This window comes from Mustela lutreola, chromosome X (assembly GCF_030435805.1).
Source record: "Mustela lutreola isolate mMusLut2 chromosome X, mMusLut2.pri, whole genome shotgun sequence".
Lineage (NCBI taxonomy): Eukaryota > Metazoa > Chordata > Mammalia > Carnivora > Mustelidae > Mustela > Mustela lutreola.
The window spans coordinates 4,313,803-4,333,986 of NC_081308.1; the positions used below are offsets into that span (position 1 = coordinate 4,313,803).

The window sequence follows — 20,184 nt, forward strand, 5'->3', positions numbered from 1 at the left end:
AAGGGACAGCATCGTGTCTCGTGCTGCAACAGGAGAGGGCCTGGAGGACATGACGCCACGTTCCAAAAGGCAGTCAGGAAAGGACAAACCCTGGAGGACCCCACCCCACCCTATGCAGTTCCTAGAACAGCGCAGTTCACACGCTGTGTGAATGTGGACAGAATGTGGACTTGTGCTACCAGAGGGAGGCCAAACTGGGAGTCACTGCTTGATGGGGACAGACTCTCTGTTTTGCAAGATGAAGACGTTTTAGAGATGGATGGTGGGGACCATCACCCTCTCAATGGCTAACTGGACGCATCAAGGTGCGTGAGACAGTAAGTTTTACTGCGTCTGCTTTTAACCGAGATTTAAAAAATGAGCTATACGGGTCATGGCCCCAGGGTCCTGGAATGGAGCCCTGCATCAGGTCGGGCTCCCTGCTCAGGGAGAGGTCTGCGTCTCCTTCTGCCTCTGACCTTCCCCTGTCTGTGCACACTCAGTCTCTCTCTCGGATGCATAAATTTAAGAAAAAAATCTCTTCAGAAAGGAGCTGTGTGGATGTGTTTGCATCAGGAAGGGTGATGAGGCCACGTGCGTGTGCAAAGAGCACAGCACAGGAGCCGAGGCGTGCGGCGTGCAGCACAGAGCCTGTACCCACGGACACTCGGCTAGGCTTGGCTTCCATGCACGGGGGCCGAGGCGTGCGGTGTGCAGCACAGAGCCTGTACCCATGGACACTCGGCTACGCCTGGCATCCATGCACAGCCCACATGGTTTGTGTGTCATGGGCACTGCTGTTCGCTGGCCCTTTCCAGAAAATTCTCCACTTCCAGCCTTATCCAATGTACACTCAAGGAGGGATGGATAAATATTTCTAAAAAACATACACATTTCAAAAACGACTCGGAATCATTTTAACACAACTGTAAATCCCCAAATCACTGCTGTAACTGCACATTTTTTTTTTCTCTCTCACTCTCTCTCCTTGCTTTAAGAATTCCAAAATGGGGAATTCACCTGTCTTCCTGAGATTCTTAAAACCGCACTCCGTTTTCAAGCATCTCTCGGCCCTGCCATCTAGAACACTCCTCACCTTCTCACGTCTAGCAAGAAACAGCAGACCATTCAGTTCTGAACGATCTTGAGTTTTCAAGCGCCACGAAACGATGAAAAGTCCTCTCTGCTTTCAAAGGAAAACAAGGAAAGAGAGGGGTGAAGGGCTCACAGACATGTTGCAAATGAATTGTGCCCTAACTGTACAAAACAACAAAAAAGAAAAGAAATGAAAAAAATTAAGCATCTTCGGGGAGACACAGGGACGGGCTCATCACGCATGGGCTGAAGCTTCCACAGTCGCTGAGATAATCTGTCCCTGATTCCGAACAGGAAGAGGCAAAGCCACGTATCAGATCATGAAGCAATCTCCCCCAGATACGCTGTTCAGATAAGTCCGGAATGAACGGTTCGAATGATTTTGGATCTCGGGACGCAGTGGAAGGAATACGTATTATTCTGGAAAGCCCAGATGGAATCACAGCAGAGGGTCAGCCCAACGGTTTCTGGGGTGGCTGCGAGCCTCCCACAAGATTCGAGATTTTGCTGAGACGGAATCGAGACAAAAGACGACACAAAGCCAGCGCGTTAACAGGCGCTGGCCCTCTGCCGTGCTTTTGAACGGCGCCGCGGAAGCTCCCGAGTGTGATCCCGTTGGCGGGAGGGCACGGTACCTGGCATCAGACCCGCGGTGGGGAACACCTCCTTCAGCTTCGCCTGGCTCTCTTCCACCAGCTCCTCTTTGGACATGGGGAGCTGCAGGACGTCTATGATGATCTGCGCTGCCTCTAGCGCCTTTTTCCCCATGACCAGGGACTTGATTTCCCAGCTGTATTTCTTTCCGTAGCGGTCACATATTTCTTGGAACACCACTGAATAGAGCCGCTCGGTATCTGCAGGGAGAGAGATACGGCGATGGTGAGGGGGCGTGCTGTACGAAGGCGGACCCCTGGCCTGAGAAGCACGGGGCGCTGTGCAAATGCTGACCTTGCCGCACGTCATCGGACAGCAGGGCCCGGGATCGCCGCTCTCTGTTGGCTGCAATGTGTCTGCAGCTGGGATCCAGAAGGTTAAAAATGGGGAAAGACAGGAGGCTCATTTTCCCGGGAAGCAGGCTTTGATACCAACTCGGTGTGTCTGGACCTGGCGTGCTGAAGGCCATCTCGTGAGGCCATCGGCTATGACTGAAGCGGCCTGGAGCAGGCAGCACCCGGGGTTGGGCGGGCCACCGTGCGCTGGCGGGGACACCTCCCTGCCCCCCGGCAGTGAGCACAGCGGGCGTGTGCGTGAGGCCATGGGAGCCAGGCCTCTGTCGTGAGCACGGGGAGCGTCTGTCCAGGCTCACGTTGCTGTGCCACATGCTCCCCAAACCTCCCTCACAGCCCTTCGCACGCCCGCTGTGTGCTGCAGGCGGGGGGTCTCCCACCCCAAGATGTGCGGGGCCCCAGCCGGGTCCCCGACGATCCAGCTCACGTCCGACACAGGTCTCACGGTCGAAGGGCTGCCCCAAACCGTAACGAGATGTCAGCGCACATCAGCAAGAGGGACGGCAACCGAAAACACGAGCAGAACCAGGGCCGGTGAGCATGGGGAGGAAAAGGAGCCTTCGTGCACGGGGGCTGGGAATGCCAACGGGGGCAGACGCTCTGCGCAACAGCACAAAGTTCAGGACAGAGCGACGACACAGTCCAGCTGCTTCTGGGTATTTCCCTGCAGGAAACAGCGACGCTGATTCCCAAGTGGCTCCGTCAGGCAATCATCTATCTGTCTTTGGCTCTCATAGTGATCCCAGAGTCCGGGACTGAGCTCCAAATCGGGCTCCTTGGTCAGCGGGGAGTCTGCTTCTCCCTCTTCCTCTCCTGCTCCCCCGGCTTGTGCTCTCGCGCTCTCTCTCTCAAATAAATAAAAATCTTAGGAAGAAAAAGGGCCTGTGCACCCCATGTTCACGGAGCATTATGTGCAGCAGCCAAGATATGGAAGCATCCCCCGTGTTCACGCATAGACGGACGATAAGGACAGTGCACAGAAGAAAGCACTGCTCAGAAGAAAGGAAATCTGACCCTTTTGGACAACATGGACAGAGCTCCACAGTGTTCTGCAAAGTCACAGAGACACAGGAGGTTGTATGGTTTTGTTCCCTTGCGAAATCTCAAGGATGGAACCAAGAGAGTAAACAGAGTCTTCTACAGGGAGAACGCAGCGTTGGGCACCGGAGGGGAGCGGGGAGTGCGGGATGGGTGGGGTAGGCGAAGGGGACCTGGGGGGTCACAGTGCACGGAGGAAGTAAGTCACAGGGATGGGGGACACAGTCAATACTTGGTGACAGCTCTGTGTTCGGCACACAGGCTGACTGGGCTGACCAGGGGCACGGTTTTGTAATGCACAGAAATGCACGATCCCGACGACATAAGCCTGAAAGTAACAGGGTAGTGTGTATCGGTCATACTGGAAACAGCCGGTGCTCAGCGCCCCAGGACTGCCCCAAGCCCCCAGCAATGCCAATTTCAAGCCCCGGCCGTCTCCTGTGACATAGGTAGGAGATCCCAGGACCCCGTCTTGGGCCCCACGGTGTTCCTAGAGTGGCTCCCAGCGGTCAGGAAACGCTGACTCACTGTTCCCTGGTGTATGACACAGGGTACGTGCGACCATGCAGGGGAGCGTGTGCAGAAAAGATGGGCCAAGGGCGAGCGGCATGGGGAAGGGCGCGGAGTCCCATGGTCTCCCCGGTGCACCTTCCTCCCAGCCCCTGCACGCCCAAGTCTGCCAGCGGGGAAGCTCTCGGGAAGCTCTCGGGACGCCCGTACTCTTGGGGTTTCCATGAAGGCTTCACCATGGACGCATGAGGCGTGACCCACCCCTCCTGCAGCCCTGCACCCCCGTCCGGAGGACGCAGACAAACAGGAAGCACCACGGTTCCCAGCACGCCTTGCTCGGCCGGTGCAGGAGCCCAAAGGGGAGGGCCTCTGCACCACTCAAGACGGGCCTGTCGCTCACAAAGTACAAGGGCTTCAGGAGCTCGGTTTCGGGAACCAGGGTCCGACGACAAAACATTACAGCAAGGACGTGCCCAGTGATGCTATTATCCCTTGGGACCTTTGGAGGATTTGGGGAGCTCTGTGCCAGCAAAAGGGAGCCCAGACCAACACATATATGGTTTCTATTATCTCACAAGGCTGGATCGTGTCCCCAGGAAAGGCCAGTCTGGGAACCGGATCCCAGCTGGAGTCTTTCGAGACAGTAAAGCTTCAGACACCTCAGGGCGCATCCCGGGGTCTTTTCGGGTTAACGAGCGTCCAAGGGCACGCCCCATAGTAATTGGCAGCATCACGGCTCCCACACAGCCCAGGACATCAGATGCGCCACCGTATTTACATCTGTTTATGCTGAGGTCCCTACACGTTTAACACATAAATGGCGTTATCAGTGACGCGAGCCACGACCAGCGCCCACGACCAGCGCCATGAGCCGGGATAGGTCCTCGAGTATTTAGTACAGAAAGAAGGTTCACAGCAGGGACACTCGCACGGCAACCCCCAGGAGCTACCGGTACTCCCAGGCAAGGACCGAACACAGGGACATTCGCAGGGCTTGCATCCGCGTCTCGGGGAGGGCTCGTGCGCCCTCGCTGTGGCTGTGACGGGCTTCCCTGCATCCATCCTGGACCCTGGCAGCAAGGTCCATTCACTGAAAATCCACGTGGGAGGGAAGGTGCCCGAGGAGCAACTGATGTCTCCGCAGGACAAGTGTCTCCAGACCAGGGAAGCCACAGGGGGTGTGCGCTGGTGACCCTGAGCCCTGGAACCCAGAAAGGCTCTGTCAGGAGGTGTCCCCGAGGCCCTGGCCTCGCTGTTGGCTGTGGCAGCCACAGACACTCGGAGCGACCTGGGGGTGACGGACGGGGTCACCACACAGAGTCCGGGTTCTGACGAGTTCAGGACACGGACCGCGCTGCTGTCATTTCTGCAGGAAGGCCGATGCGGGGCAGGAAGGCCGATGCGGGGCAGGAAGCAACAGAACGGTGCCCGCTCTCGACTGCATGTGGAGAGGAGACCACCTCTTCTGCGCGGGCGTGCACACAGGCGTGCGTGCTCTCTGGGACGGCCTGAAGTCGGCACGCTGTAACCCGCGCCCGGCTGCTGTCACCTGCAGACCTCTGCTCCTCCCTGACGCCCCGTCCGGCGGCCACCCGGCACACGGGGCAGCAACCCAGGGCCCGTGGATGGCAGGAGGCGTGGACTGTGCCCGTGAGCCACAGCTGCGGCGATGTCACCGAAGTGTCCATGTGCATCTCCCCCACGGGGGGTCCAGGGACGCCTCCACAGGACAGCACACCTGCCACGTGTCCGCTGCTGGCTTGACGGATGTCACCGTTCACAGGTCCCTGTCCCTGGGCTTGCTGCACCTGCTAGGGGATCTCTGGTTCTTCCAGGTTAGACTGGGGCTCGGCAGGCACCCTGGACGCCTCCCCCGGGGGCTGTCGGGGTCAGCACCAGCAGCTCCGTGGGACCCCACTCTTCTTTCAGTGTTCAGGGTGGGCTGCCTCCCCTCCGGCCCCCACACCTGCTTCCCATGGTGGCTGACCCTGCTCTTCCTGCCATTGCCCCCTGAATGCATTCTACCTTAATGCGGCCTCGGTCCCCCGGACCACCCCGAACCCTCCACCCTGTGGTGGGGTGCCCAACACACACGTCTCAGCCGCCCCGCCTTTCAGGCATTCGGGACGGTTCACACGTCACCTCTGCACAGGGGAAAGCCTGTTCAGGTCTGGTTTGGTTTAGCAGGCACAGAACACGGTGAGGCTTCAGGAAAAGTCTCCCGGGGTCGTCTGCAGACCAAGCCGCAGCTGGGACAGCCGCTGGAGTGACTGGGGTTTTCCGGAACGCACGCTGCCCCTGCACGTAGTGTTTCTGAAGAACGCAGACAACGGAGGGAAGGCTGGCTTGTCCCCGTCATCAACTGCAGAAAGGCCTTCCCCAGCCTTCTGGGGCCGATGGGCTCCGAGGACAAACACTCCTTTTCAGTGCGCCCCCGTGAGGGGGTCGGAGGAGCGGGAAAGAGCAGGACAGACACGCACCGATGCTGCGTCTTTTTACCTTCTTCCCTCGCACATCGTCCTCTACGACTTGAGACAGGTCCGTGGCAGAAGGAAAATGCAGGCACCGAATGACAAAGAAACGACTGTGTGGCCTTAAAAGCAAAGTCTGGCGTGCGGGGAGAGACAGCCGAGGCGGAAGATGGACCTAGCCGTCGGGGACTCCTGCTAACGCAAGTGAACGAAAGAGAAGAAAGGGTGCGACAGAAATACTAATCCCATGACAGAAACACGGCGATGGCCTTTAAAATGCTTTCAACAGGGGCGCCTGGGTGGCTCTGTGGGTTAAGCCTCTGCCTTCGATTCAGGTCATGATCCCAGGGGCCTGGGATCCAGCCCCGCATCGGGCTCTCTGCTCAGCGGGGAGGCTGCTTCCTCCTCTCTCTCTCTCTGCCTGCCTCTCGCCTCTCTGCCTACTTGTGATCTCTCTCTGTCTAATAAATGAATAAATAAAATCTTAAAAACTAAAATAAAATCAAATTATTTAAACAGGGTTTATTTAAAGCCTCGTGTCAAAGGTTTTAATTTAAAAGACACTGGGCGTGGGATTATCAATGTGCAGGGGACAGTGCAGACGGCGTTTCTTCACAATGTCGGTCACGTCCCCCAGACCCTCGGTGCGTAAGCGAGGATGTGAACGAGTCATTCCACTCCTTGGAACCAAGGATGTGTCTGCCAGCGTGTGACGGCACCCACGCATCCTCAAGGGACCACGGTTGGAGAGGAAACTGTTCCAAAGACCTATGTTTTCATCGGGGGCACAGGGTCCCCCCGTTCAGAAGCGAAGGAACGACTGCCAAGCTTCACAATTCGTTACTGTTGAGCGTTACTGTGGAGCAGAACATCATCATAGCATGTTACAGCGACGAAACTGCCGCCGTCCTCAGGTGTGTTCGAACAACGTTCCTCGCAAAGGCCAGCCTCCCTCTGGGCCGGAAGAGGGAGACCATGCAGCACCGGGGGGCCGCCGCAGGTGCGCTGATCACGTAAGCGGGCACAGGAGGGCGCCCGACGGGAGACGGGACCCTTGCAAGCCAACCGGGGTGGCCACTAGCCAGGTGTCGTCGTGGGCGGCATGCTACCCTCCTGGGTGGGGAAACAAGACACTGAGGTTTAAAGTCACTGAACCAATGCCAAAGGGTAACCCCATCCTGTACCTGGACATCGGCTGCCTGTGCACGGTGACCTTGACAGCCTGCACTGTGGTGTCTGAGGCGGAGGTTCTAGAAAGGCACCATCTTCTTCTCATTGCGAACGTACCGACACACTGGCTGAGCCCATCCCTGGCTCCCAGAGCCAGCCTGCGTCTCACCCCATGAGGACAGAGCGGGGGAGGGTGTTTCCCCACGTCTCCCTTGCAGGAAGCTGGACCGTACAAGCAGGTGCCTAATTCCACTGTAAAAACAAGCAGTCACACGGCTTCACAGCCAGACATGCTTCATCGTCGCTGACGAGCACGTTTGATAAGACCTGATTTCTCGAGGCGCCTGGGTGGCTCGGTCGGCTCAGTGTCTGCCTTCCGCTCAAGTCATGACCTCCAGACCCACATCTGGCTCCCTGCTGAGCGGGAAGCCTGCTTCTCAGTCTCCTTCTGCCTGCTGCTCCCCCTGCGTGTGCCCTCTATCTCAAGAAAAGAAGAGAAATTGAGAGAAAAGACCCGATTTCTCTGCTCATCCGCATTTTGCTCCCAGAGGAGACCTGAATGTAATGAGGTCTGGGGAGAAAGTGTGGACATCAGTAATATGAAAGCTGAATGGTCAACTCCCAGCTCAACCACTGCTTCGCGGACAGTCCTGGTTAAGGTTTTTAAGTTTCATAACTTGGAGTTTCTGCCCTGGGAGCGGGGGTGCCAAGCTTCTCTTGGTCTGTAAGGCCGACTGTGACCAGACAGTCTGACGCCCGCTGGCCGGGTCCGTGACCCTGCCCTGCAGCTGAGAAGTCACTGAAATCTGCCAGCAGGTGCTCAGCCCCCCAGCTGGGCCCTGGGTTACGGGTCTGCAGAATGGGGACAGTAATGGGGCCACGACACACCTGAGTGACCGTGTCCTCGATGTAGCCTAGACTTAGGCCGAGCTCTGAGCACAGCGTCTGGCCATGGGAAACTCCAGCATCATCGTGGGGAACGCTGGCTGTGGGGACGCCTGCCTTGCACCTGAGGTGCAGAAAGCTTGTAACCCGTGAGCCTCCCTGAGTTCGGAGACCACAAGACCTGCTTTCTCGCCACACAGCAGTGCTCCAAAAAGGGCAAAGACCTATTCTGACAATCACCGGCCCTCCTGAGACCGTTTCCTTAAAAAAACAAAATACCAATCCACTAAGTCGTGGCAATGTCTTCACTTTTGGGGCACATGGAACTAGCTTCATGAACGCATGGTAACTAACAGTCCGGCCTGGCACATGACCGGGATCTCTCATTTCCGGTTCCTCAACCCATTAACTCCTGCAAACAGACACGTCTTCATTTAGCAGCAAAATCGGACCTGGGCTGGCGGGAGGAGGGTTTCCTGTTCCCCGAGTGCGATTCCTGACCCAGTTCTCCGTAGGGATAGCTATGGGTTTCGCCTGGGCCCTGCCCCAGACCCTGCCCCACCAAGAGTCCACACATCACACAGAAAACGCATTATAACACATTTTAAAGCTGATAACGGGAAAATCTAAACACAACTGGCTCCTTGAAAAGCAGGACAAAGGAATGGAAAGCTTCCCTCCGGAATGATATTCTCTCCAAACCAGGCGTGCTTTTATTTTTCCCAATGACAAGGGGGGGAGTGGGGGGACCAAAAGCCGGTGTTTGGTGGGACAGACAGGTTCGGTCACGGAAGAGACGTTTCCACACAGAAGAACGCATGTTCAGTGAAAATCGAAAGGTCGCAACGGGGCAGATGCGAAGACGGGGCTGAATGACGGCTTTCTCTCACTCGTAAGTGTAGCAGGGTTTTCCAACGGGGTGAACACTCCCTCTTTTACCGTGAAACAGCTCCCTGCCTAGAATACTGTTTGATCAACGTGGGGGTGTCCTTTTTCTCAGCTGTTTCAAGAGCACGTAGTAGGTGACGGGTTACTGCTGAACAGATAGGTCTTTTTTTTTTTTTAAGATTTCATCTATTTTTCAGACAGAGAGCAGGAGCAAGGGCAGAAGAAGAGAGAGATGCAGGCTCCCCGCTGACCAAGGGTCCCAGGACTGCAGAGATCATGACCTGAGCCAGAGGCAGACGCCTATGAGACCGAGCCCCGCAGATGTACCTGAACTGACATTTATTTACTGACCAGGGTACAGTATTTTCAGGGAACAGAATCAGCTCCCCAAAGAGACTGTTCTACTAGTTTCTGATTCTCTGCACTGATGCCCAAAGTGTAGTCCCCAGGGAAGCAGCGCAGCATCAGGAATGCCCATTCCTGGTCCCACCTCAGATCTGCAGACTCTGAATTTGGGGTGGGGCCCTGCCGTGTGCCTTTCATCAAGCACCCCCAGGGCTGTGGGTGTGTGCTAAAGTTGAAAACCAGTTAGCTAACAGAACAGGCTTACTGAAGCCCCGAGCTTTGTAAAGTCAGTGATTTTAAAAAGGGATCCACGCTAAGAAGAGCTTCTTTTCAACGATGACATACACAGAATGGAGTAGAAAGTAAGGGGGGAAAACAGCTATGACGTTCATCCCCATGTTGACATCTGCTTCCTTCTTTGGCCGCCAAAAGGAGATCTACGTTAATACATTTTTCTCGGAAGATAAAGTCTTTAAAGTAAGAAATGCGGAATGTGCCCCATCCTTTCTGAAGTTAACGCCAGCAAAGGACTTCAATTTGGAGCTGTCGGTGAAGCGCAGGGATGTGGGCGCCCCCGGAGAGGAGAAGAGCCGGCCAGCGTTCTGTTCTGCACGGCACGGTCACCCACGGCAAGGGCGTGCGGCCTTTGGAGCAGCACCTAACTTGCCACACTTTCCTGTCAAGAATAGAGGACAGATGGCTTCCGGGGACATACCACATCGAAAGAATGAGTTCAACGGCTCCTTTCTCTCTTAATGGGAAATCAAGAAGACACCGGGTGGCCCTGGGATTAGCGAACCCAACATCAGAGCTGGTCACTGGCAGCCCTGATGTGAGGACAGCTACTCAAGCTCTCCCGTGCGCCACCTGCACGCTCTAGGCGGGGATTGGACTCCCCCAGCGAACGCACTCGCAGCCATAGGAAGGACATCATCGCAAACCGGGAGTCCTTTTCCAAAACTGGACTGCGGGGCCAGTCACACAGCTCTGTGAACGCCGGAGCTCTGAAGGTCCTGGGCCTGGAACGCCAGTGACTCACGGGAGATAGCAGCAGGGCAGTCTGATATCTCCACTGCCTGGGGCTGTTCTTTACTTCTTAAGGCAGCCAAGCTTGCTTAATAATCCCTAGAACCCTAAAGGCAAAAGCTGTTTTGTAAGGTCACTGCCAGCACCAAGAGCTAAATGCTTCTCCTGCCGCTCCCGGCACACAGCCCTCAGCCCAGATCCTCCTGGCGGAGCCGTCCTCTGGCTCCCAGAGGCGCAGGCGGCCTCCCTCTGTCGATCGGCCTGTCTGGCCGCCGTGACACGCCAAGGCCAAGGCAAGGCACGTCTGCGAATGGACGGGAGGAGCATGTCTGAGAGGAGCAGCGCTGAGGCCGGGAGTGGTAGGAAGGTTCTACAGGACAGCTGCAAAGGGCAGAGGGAGCATGAAAATGCTCTGGTAGGGGCGTAGCAAGGGAAGAAATGAGGCACTGCCCGAGTTTCCAGTCCTAAATTACGAGAGCAAATGTGGAAGTCTGCGAGGGGCCCTCGGATGAGACCCTGCAGGAGCTCTGATTGCGCGCGCGGTGGAAGGAGCCCGGTGGAGGGAAGGCTGTGGTGACCCGACCGCAGCTACAGGAGCGGCCTGGGGGAGCAGGAGGGGTGTGTCTGGAAGCGGGGCCTGCTATGGGATGCTTTCGGGGGCACACCCGAGGGTACGGGGTGTTCCTGCACGGAAAGCCATAGTCACAGAGGACTGAGCAGGCAGTGAGGTGAGCCTGCTGCGGAGGTTCTGCTCCGGCATCCGGGGGTGGGTGTGGGGCTGAAGGTCAAGGCTGGGCCGTCACCTGGGTCCCAGGCATGGTGCGCACAGGAGGCCCTTGTGTATAGGGCAGCAGCGAGCTGCCTGATACTGCTTTCTTGCTCTGCTTCCCAAAGGTTGCTGTCCCCCGCTTCTGGACCACGACCCAACATGGGGAGGCAGCAGCATACAACCCCAGAGAGCAGGGGTCTCCATCTCACCACGGTACGCCACCTGCTGAGCCATGAAGGGGCACAGAGTGTGCTGCTCGCCCCAGACCTTCAGGTGCCATGAAAGGAAACCGTTACTGAGCCGGTCAAAAATCAGGGACCACAGGCCCTTTGCGGATGCAGCCAGCCGGCTCCCACGTCTGCCTGGCCACCCAGCGGTCCCTGAGCAAACCCTGATCATATCCCCAGGCCTGCAGTGGGATCTCAGGTGCCGCCTGGCGTCATTCACACCCCCACCCCGGTACACCTCCCTCTTCACCCAGGAACCCGTTGGCCCGCATCGTCTGAGCCCTGCCGTGCTCTCGGCCACTCAGGAGGGAGGAGCCCCCATGCCACCGGCACACCAAAAAGCCCCTGCGTGGGTATGAGGAGCTGTTTAGGAGGAGGCCCTGCCGCAGCCAGGAGTCACTGCCGGGGTTTAAAGAGTCTGTGCACCGCTGTGGGCACGGACACAGCCGCGTCTGCGTCGGACCGTCTGCGCGTGCCCCAGGCCTGCCGGCGAACCCCGTCTGCCTATTTTCCCTCATCCTGCTAAGGATCACGAGGACTCTGTCCTAAGAAGGCTGGTCTGTGGGACACGCTTCAGAGCCTTCGCGGAGGGAAGCTGCGTCCAAACGAGAATCAGAGATAACGATGTCACAGGGAAAGCAGGTCCACACTCTTCCCAGCCGACAACCAACGACCAAAAAGCTTTCCGAGAATCTGGTGTGGTGGAAAGCCACAAGCAGAAACCGTGCTTGTACGGGACTCCAGCCGATCTTTACTCAGACCTCCTTCAATTAACAAGCAGCAGGCGCTAGGAGCCACTACAAAAAATTAAGCTTCCTGGATATTTCATTGTAATGCCTGCTAATTTCGCTTAATTATTAGCGATCCAAAGACCTCACGGCTCTCCCGTGCTCAACATGTATTTCTTATGGTTAGGATACTGAGAAAAAGAAAGGAAAAACCTACGATGGTATAAACTAGAACCGAATACAACATAAAATTGATCCCCTCCCAAAACTCAAAAAGTTCAGACCAAGTTTGAAACGACAGAGCACAGAGGTCCCCATGGAAGAAATATTTATAAATCAGTAACACCACGTGTCGTGGAAGCATCACGCATCACGGAGCAGAAGCCTGGATGAGCAAGCTTAACCACCAGCCATCAATCTTGGGGACACAGTCACGGTACATGCCTGAGAGACGAACCTTTCGGATACTTCTTGGCTACCTATTGTGTGACAGGCCCTGAGAACGACCTGATAATTGAGGCCGAAATGGGTGTTGCTGCAGGTGACATAAATCTGCCACATTGGAACCAAACGGCTCCCTCCTGTTTGTCTGGAAAAGTAAACAAAGGACCAAACACCTACAAAGGTCTGACACACTTTGTAGAAAGAACGATTGACAAAACGTCGATACATCAATGCGAGGATTTCTCACGACCTACGGAAATGTCGCCACCGTCGGCGAACCCCGACCTGCAGGTGGCCCAGAAAGGTCCCGGTGGACGGGCACGCAGGAGTCCGGCACGGAGGGAGAGTGCGTTGGGACACACACCTCCTCGCGGTACGGGCAGGAGAAATAAGACGGTGAGTGCGTGCGAGGAAGGGACGGACCGTCATGGGTTCCCCGGCCAACACAGCACGTGCGTACCTGCTGGGGCACTCGGGAAGGACCGTCATGGGTTCCCCGGCCAACACAGCACGTGCGTACCTGCTGGGGCACTCGGGGCCTCTCTCCCACGGCCACCGACTCTCCGTGATGAGCTTCCTACACACGGACGAGAGAGACACACGCGTGGACTTTGTGCCAGCTGCGTCACCTTTCAAGGGAGCCTGCGCGTAAAAGGTGCTGCTTCCTCGTGTGCGGGGATGTAACCGCGGAAACGCACAATGGACAAGCGGGGAATTATGAACCACGGTAGTATCTGCTGCAGACGGGAAGCTTGCGTGCTCCAGCAGGCTCACAGAGAAGTATGTAAGTATTTGATGTTTCCACTCCCATGGTTCTATCAGTTTTGAACTGTAAAGGAGTACTAATAAAGGCAATGACTGTAAAGAAGGAGCAGTAATAATAATAACACGAGTCAACCTCTGTAAAGTAAAACCCGTGGTTGGCATGTGGCATGCCTCCCTGGCATTATCAATGACTCCACTCAGTAGGTATCAGTATGGGTCTAAGGACTTTTTATTTTTTTCTGGTAATCTGTACTCAACTTCTAAAACTCATTAGAAAAGAAAAAAGATTAATTTATTTTAGAGAGAGTGTGAACAGATGGAGAGGCAAAGGGAGAGGCGTGGGCTTCCTGCTGGACACGTACCCCGACGTGGCGCTCAATTTCACGACCCGAGACCACGAGCTGAGCCGAAAGCAAGAGTTGGACCCTTAACCCACTGAGCCACCTAGACGCCCTTGCCAGTCATCTAAAACATGAGCTGGTTCCAAAAATGTGGCTGCATCACATATACATGTCCAGAAACATAACTGTGCAATGGTTGTTGGGATCACAGATGTAAATATCAATCCCAAACTCCAAAACTTGTAGAAAAGGGGAGGCTGGGTGGCTCAGTGAGGTAAGCCTCTGCCTTTGGCTCAGGTCATGATCGCAGGGTCCTGGGATCGAGCCCCGCATCGGGCTCTCTGCTCAGCAGGGAGCCTGCTTCCTCCTCTTTCTCTCTCTGCCTCTCTGCCTACTTGAGATCTCTGTCTGTCATATAAATAAATAAAATCTTTTTAAAAAATGTGTAGAAGAAAACACGGCATCTTGGGAATCTTGGGTTATATGACGTTTTCATACACAGACCACAAAAAGAAGGAGTCGTAGGAAAACACACATAAAAAGGGCCTTTCACCAAAATTATAAGACACCTGTAAGAAAACAAAAGGCAAGTCATAGGTAGAATAAAAATCCTTACAACACACACACACACACACACACACTTTCACGCATAGCACTTGCATCTAGAATATATTAAGAACCTAACATTACAACTCAAAGATGAAACAAAAATAAGCTGCCATTCACAGAAAAACAGCACCCCCCAACGTCTACAACCCAATCCCCAGAACCTTGGACTGTTCTACCATACAAGGCAAAAGGTAAGTTGCACGTGATCAGGTTAAGTGTGTGGAGATGGGGGGTGGTCCTCAATTATGCAGCAGGTACAGCGTCCTCATCAAGGGTCTATACAGACGAAGGCATGTGGGTCAGAGTCAGAGGAGGGCCGGGCACAGAAGCAGGGGCTGGCAGGGACGGAGGACCACAAGGCAAGGAATGCGGGCGGCCTCTTGGAGCCGGAAAGGCAAGAAAACAGAGTCTCCTCCAGACCGTCTAGAAGGAACTCAGCCCTGCCGGCACCTTCATTCTAACCCAACAAGACTGATGTCCCTCTGGCCTCCAGAACGGTACGGTCATAAATCTGCTGTGTTCAGCCACGAGCCATGAAGCCATCTGTGATCATTTGTGACAGGTCCAGTAAGAAGCTAATACACAACCCAGCAGAAGAACCACTGGGGTACATGGCCCGGCGGCCTCTCCAACACCGGCCAAACAAGCATCAGCAGTAAAAAGGAGGAAACAACCTATTGGAATCACGCGGTAACACGCACGAGTGTCAGTCAATTACGGGCAAGCAAAGACGTTAGGTCTCAGAAGTGCCAACTCATCTACAGTGGGAGAAGCCGACCAGCAGCTACCTTGGCATGGGCTGAAGAGACAGAGGGCTGCAGAGGGCCATGGAGCTTGAGGAGTTGTGGGAACGTTCTCGCCTTAAGTGTACAAGTGGAATCACGCTAAAATGATCCCACTGTGCACGTTAACCTTCCCTGGAAGGCTCGCGCGATTCCAGTTTCCTGGGACTTGACCTTCCTTCATGAAAGGTCGTTTCTGTGCAAGAAGACATTCACCGACTGCATCCAAACGTATGGTTAGGTTCTCCAAACATGGGCAGTTTTACAGGAAACTGAGCCCTCCAGGACTGCAGACAACCGAAAGCAAAAACCACCCAACACGTCAAACCCTGCTGTTCCCGTGGGTTTCAGAGCAGTCACCAGGGTATGGCCGTCACAGGACGGGACGGATGAATTAAGATCTCCCTCGAGTACAACAGACATTGGGAGCGAAATTCTGCTGAGTTATACTTAAAACTACAAATTCTAACTACATTTGTGACTCAGTCTATACAGATGAAAACAAGCGTAATAGTCCAAAGAGTCAAGAAAATCAAGGAATATTGTTTGTACTTTGCCTACTAGAGATTTTCCAAATTTACCAATTGGATATCATCACCGTTTTCAGTACAATGTCAAAATGGGTATATGGATCACAGTGTGGTCCTGCTGTTGTCGAATACTGTCCCGGGGGTCAGCCCACGACAGTCAGGACGAGATCATGGGGACAAAGAACGGCTTCCATGAACACGGTCCTCCGTCCACCAAGAAAGACAGTTGTCTTTTAGAAACCATGACATTTGTTCCCAAGGACAAAAGACTTAGCAGTGTTGCCGGGATTTCAGGAGTACGATGAGCTTTCCCTAGGGAAACCCCAGGTGTCCCAGGACCCCTGTCAGGTCAGGTGTCCCCAGCGAGCCACAGGACGCAGGCTTTCCACCGACTCCCATGATCACACAGAGCACGTCTCACGGAACCCACTGGATGAAGGACCCCATCCCCTTCTTAAGAATGGGTAAGAAACAGACAAGTAAGATGATCCATTCCGGGCATGCGGGCCTCGCTCCTCCAGTGCCTTCTGCTTCCTGAGCACCTAGCGCGCCGCTCTGCTCCCCCTCCTGCCCCTAGAGAGGCCGTCACGCGGTGGGGAAGGCACGCTGCTGGCATCTGCTGGCTGTGGAAGCAGCCAACGGTGGGGAGAAGGGAAGGCTGCAGGCAGAGAGGCCAAGAGCAGACAGGGAGGCATTGCCCGAGCTCAGCAAAACTGCCCTGTGAGAGACAAGCATCTTCTAAAATAGGGGTAACTTCAGGGAAATCACTGTGGGATTGGGTGGTGATAACGCAGCGCTTTTCCGGTTAAAAACCTCCCAAACTCAGCTCAGACTCACGTCACCAGGGGCAGACTGCGTTCCGATGTTCAGTGATACGTTACGGATCCCCACATGCTGAGGCCACTGGAGAATCAAGAAAAGGAAACGCATGAACGGACGGATCCAATATATAAAAACGAGACACGGAGACTGAGTTTCAGCGACGTCGCCCGGGCGTGTGGGCTGTCTGGCCCGGAAACGCACTGCCAGGTCCCCCCCACCCGCCGTCCCTTCAACGCGCGGTCCCCGGACTCAGCCTCAGCTCCGGGCAGGGGCGTCCCGATGGGCTTCTCCGGGCGGCCCAGCAGCATCTGCTTTCCTTGGGAGCTCAAGGGGAAAGGCAGACTCTCGTATGTACCCGCACCTACCGAGTCAGAGAGCCCGGGGCCCTGGGGGCCCTAACAAGCCCTCCGAAAGCATCTGACACCGGCGCAAGTCTGAGAACCGCGGGGCTACGTGTCATCAGATTCCCGGCCGTGACACGACACAGAATCATCAGTACGGGAGGGGCGGTGACTGGTGGCACGGGAATCTGTGACCGTCGCCTGTGGTATGCCCTAGGAGCACGCCGCAGCCAGCTCTCAGACGGGCACCCTGATGCTGACACGGCACACGGACCGTGCGGGAGGCCCAGAAAGGGTCACGTGCCTATCTGCCTTCCTCCCTCGCGCGTCCCGTGCTCCACACACCTCCTCTCCCACAACAGCCGATGTGTGCCGGCACCCGGATTCTCCCATGGGCTGGCAAGGTTTGTCTCCTTAACCCCACACGTCCTCCATGGGCAAACCCAGGCTCCAGCTCTCACGCTGGCCCTGTTTCATTTTCTACTGTTGGAAAGACTAATCTGGAAGTTGGGAGCAGCGACACTTTGCTGCGGTGCCCCCTGACTCCGGCGTGACTCAGCTAAGGAACGAAGGGACCGTGTGGCCAGAGTGTGGTAGCGAGTGAGCAGTCACCCACAGCAGAGTTCTCCCCCGAGATTGCTCTTAAGCCCAGAGCAGCGCTCCCCAGACGGGGGCGTGGAGGGTTCCATGAGCTTGCAGAGTCCTACAGGGACACCGATCTCTGCTCCCCCTACAGGGAGCCTGTTCTTCATCGTGCACATCGGAGGCTGGCGGGGACCCTCAGCCCCTGCGGCCGGTGGGAGAAACGCCCGCAGCGGTGCTGAGCAGGACCGGCCGGCACCCGTGACTGAGAAGCTCAGAGGAGGAGCGGTTCCATCCTCCCTCGTCGTGGCTTGGGAAACAGAAGACCAAGTGTCCGTCACAAGCCACCAGAAACACGTCTGTCTGTGTTGGGCAACCGTGAGGTGGGCGTTGGGAGTGTCAGGTGCCGGACGCCCGTCGAGGCGGAAACGGGCGACGCTGGTTCCGGACGGTGGCTGCCCCCGCGCAGGCTCTGTCAACACCACTCTGGCATCTGGAGACGAGGGCACGCTTGCCCAGGGGTGTGAGCGCATCCTGCCGTGACACGTGGGCGGGGAGGGCAGCGGTATGGGGCAGGGGCCCACGTCATCACCGACCGCGCGGTCCGCAGTCTTTCTCAGCAGGGATGTTGCGGGGTCACGCACCTCGGGCCGGGGCACGCACCACGGAAGATGCGGGAAGTCGGCCCAAGGAGGGGGAGGAGGGACCACGGGGCCCAGAGACACGAATTCACATGCCGGCTTTGCCACTTCCCAGCAGCGTCACCTTGCCCGAGGGAAAACCCACGGAGAACCCAGTTTTCCGAACGCTGCGGGAGGGAGCAGGCTCCCTGTCCCCTAACGTTGTCGGAAGACGAAACACCTTGGTAGAAACTGTGTGGAACAGGGCACATGCTCCACGCACAGTCCTTACCGTGAAGGGAGGCTGGAAATAAAGCCAGGGCGCCTTCCCTGACGGGCTCCGAGAGGAGGCACGTAAAAATTAAAGTCGGCGCCGAATGACGAAAGCACAAGTGAAGTGCGTGGAGAGGAGTGTCCTTAGAGGGGACCCTCGCCGGGTCGCATCTTTAAGAGGCCACGTCCCATGTGTCCCAAACTCTGGTCCTGAGTCCTACTCCTCCCCCGGCACGAGGCACAGACCACCGGACGGGAGCACATACCCCCGGAGCTCACAGAGTCGTCCATCCACTCCCACACCATCCTGGCCAAAGGCCAGTTGTGCTTCTCTTTTGCATTTAATTACGAGGAAGGTGGGCTGGCCAGGATGACTGCAGAGAAGAGTGAGGCCCCGTGGCTCCTGGGGGCGACCCCGTGCTCTGTGCATGGGAGGGTGAGGCTCCCCACGGGGGAGATGGATGTGTGGCAGGGGCTAGGGCCTGTGGGGGCTGCAAGCCACACCGGAACCGTGGGGCCTGTCCCACAGGGAGGCCATCCTCTCTGGCGTGCCGTGTCACGGGTCCCCTCCACAGGCAGGGGACGGCACCCCGGGGTAAAGAGCCTGGGCGAGGAGTCAAACACACAAGGGAGCTACACCATCTTCAGGCTAAGTCTAAAGGAGAGCAAACCGTTTAAGTTGTATAAAGTGTGTTTACAACCAGCTGATACCCACGATGAGGGAAAGAGCCCAGAAGCATGGGAGTACCATCGACACAAGCTCTGTACGGGCAAACCATTCCCTCTGGTTTGAAAAGCGTACTTTTAGCCGACCGCACGTGGAAACAAAGGGTTTTCACGTGACTTTCCCTGTAGGGCCAGACACTGAGGGCCGCCCCATCTCCTGCCTTTCTCACATGGAGTTTTCAAGGCAGACTCTCGGACGGGACAAACACTGAGGACAGGTTGCTGTCCTGTTCCCTGGAAGGAGGCTGCCGCTGTCCTGTGGGATATGCCTCTGCTTCCACACGGGGGGTCCACCAGGGGACTGACGGGCTGCAGCTCCTGCCAGGAGCCAGTGGCCATCCCTGAGCACCACCACAGGGAGTCAGGGAGAGGGACCCGGGGCTGTCGCTCTGGTCTCCCCCAGATGACTTGGAAAAGCTGCCCACATGGCACAATGGCACTCAGATCCCACCTGGCAAACGAACGCAGACGGAGGACGTGTCAGAGAAGACACAGGCTCTGCACGGTGTGTAATGCCCCCTGACACTCAGCCACTTTCTCCTGCGAGGCTTCTCCCCAGATCGGACTGACTGCGCTGCTAGAGCCTTGTTACAACCACGCCCACACATCCCCATCAGCATCGTTTGTGGGATCGGAAGACAGCGGAGCACACCAGGAGAGCTTCTCACCGGAGGGTGCCACGGAGCCCAAGAACGATCCGTATCTACTTTTTGTTTCGGAAAGTATCGTCATCCACGGTGTGGAAAGACTGAAACGTGCCATACTTTTTATATGTGAGTGTTTGTTTCTCAGTTCATTATCCAATGGCCAGCTCAAAAATCCCTCTGGCGGGCTTTGTAAATTATGTTTCGTAGGGATGCTGGAACAGTGTTTTTATACCTTAGAGCAATGGTTGGTGAACGGGGAGGGAGGGGGGTGATTTTGCCCACAGGGGGACCAAAAACAAAAAAAAAAAGTGTTCTTATTTGTCAATCATTGTTTCTTATGTGATGTAAAAGACAACTGCATTCAGCAACAATTATCCATCTCTAGGAGCACACACTGTAGAGAGATGTAACGCTAAGGATGTGAACAGCACAAAGGATGGTGTGCACCGAAGCCGTATCACGGCAAGGCTTTTGTATACTTTTTAAATTGTGTTGGCATTAATGCAAACCAGATGATCGCATGTTAAGCCACTAGCGGTAATCTCCAGAGCAACCATGAAGAAA

General features: G+C 55.9%; 1 protein-coding gene across 1 annotated transcript in view; it reads right to left on the minus strand.

Annotated features, from left to right (window-relative positions):
- PUDP (pseudouridine 5'-phosphatase) overlaps positions 1-20,184 on the minus strand; it is a 76,251-nt gene that overhangs the window by 39,140 nt on the left and 16,927 nt on the right. Inside the window, exon 2 of the mRNA XM_059158709.1 lies at positions 1,710-1,928. Within this exon, the coding sequence (XP_059014692.1) occupies positions 1,710-1,928 (219 nt within the window). The remainder of the gene's footprint in view (positions 1-1,709; positions 1,929-20,184) is intronic.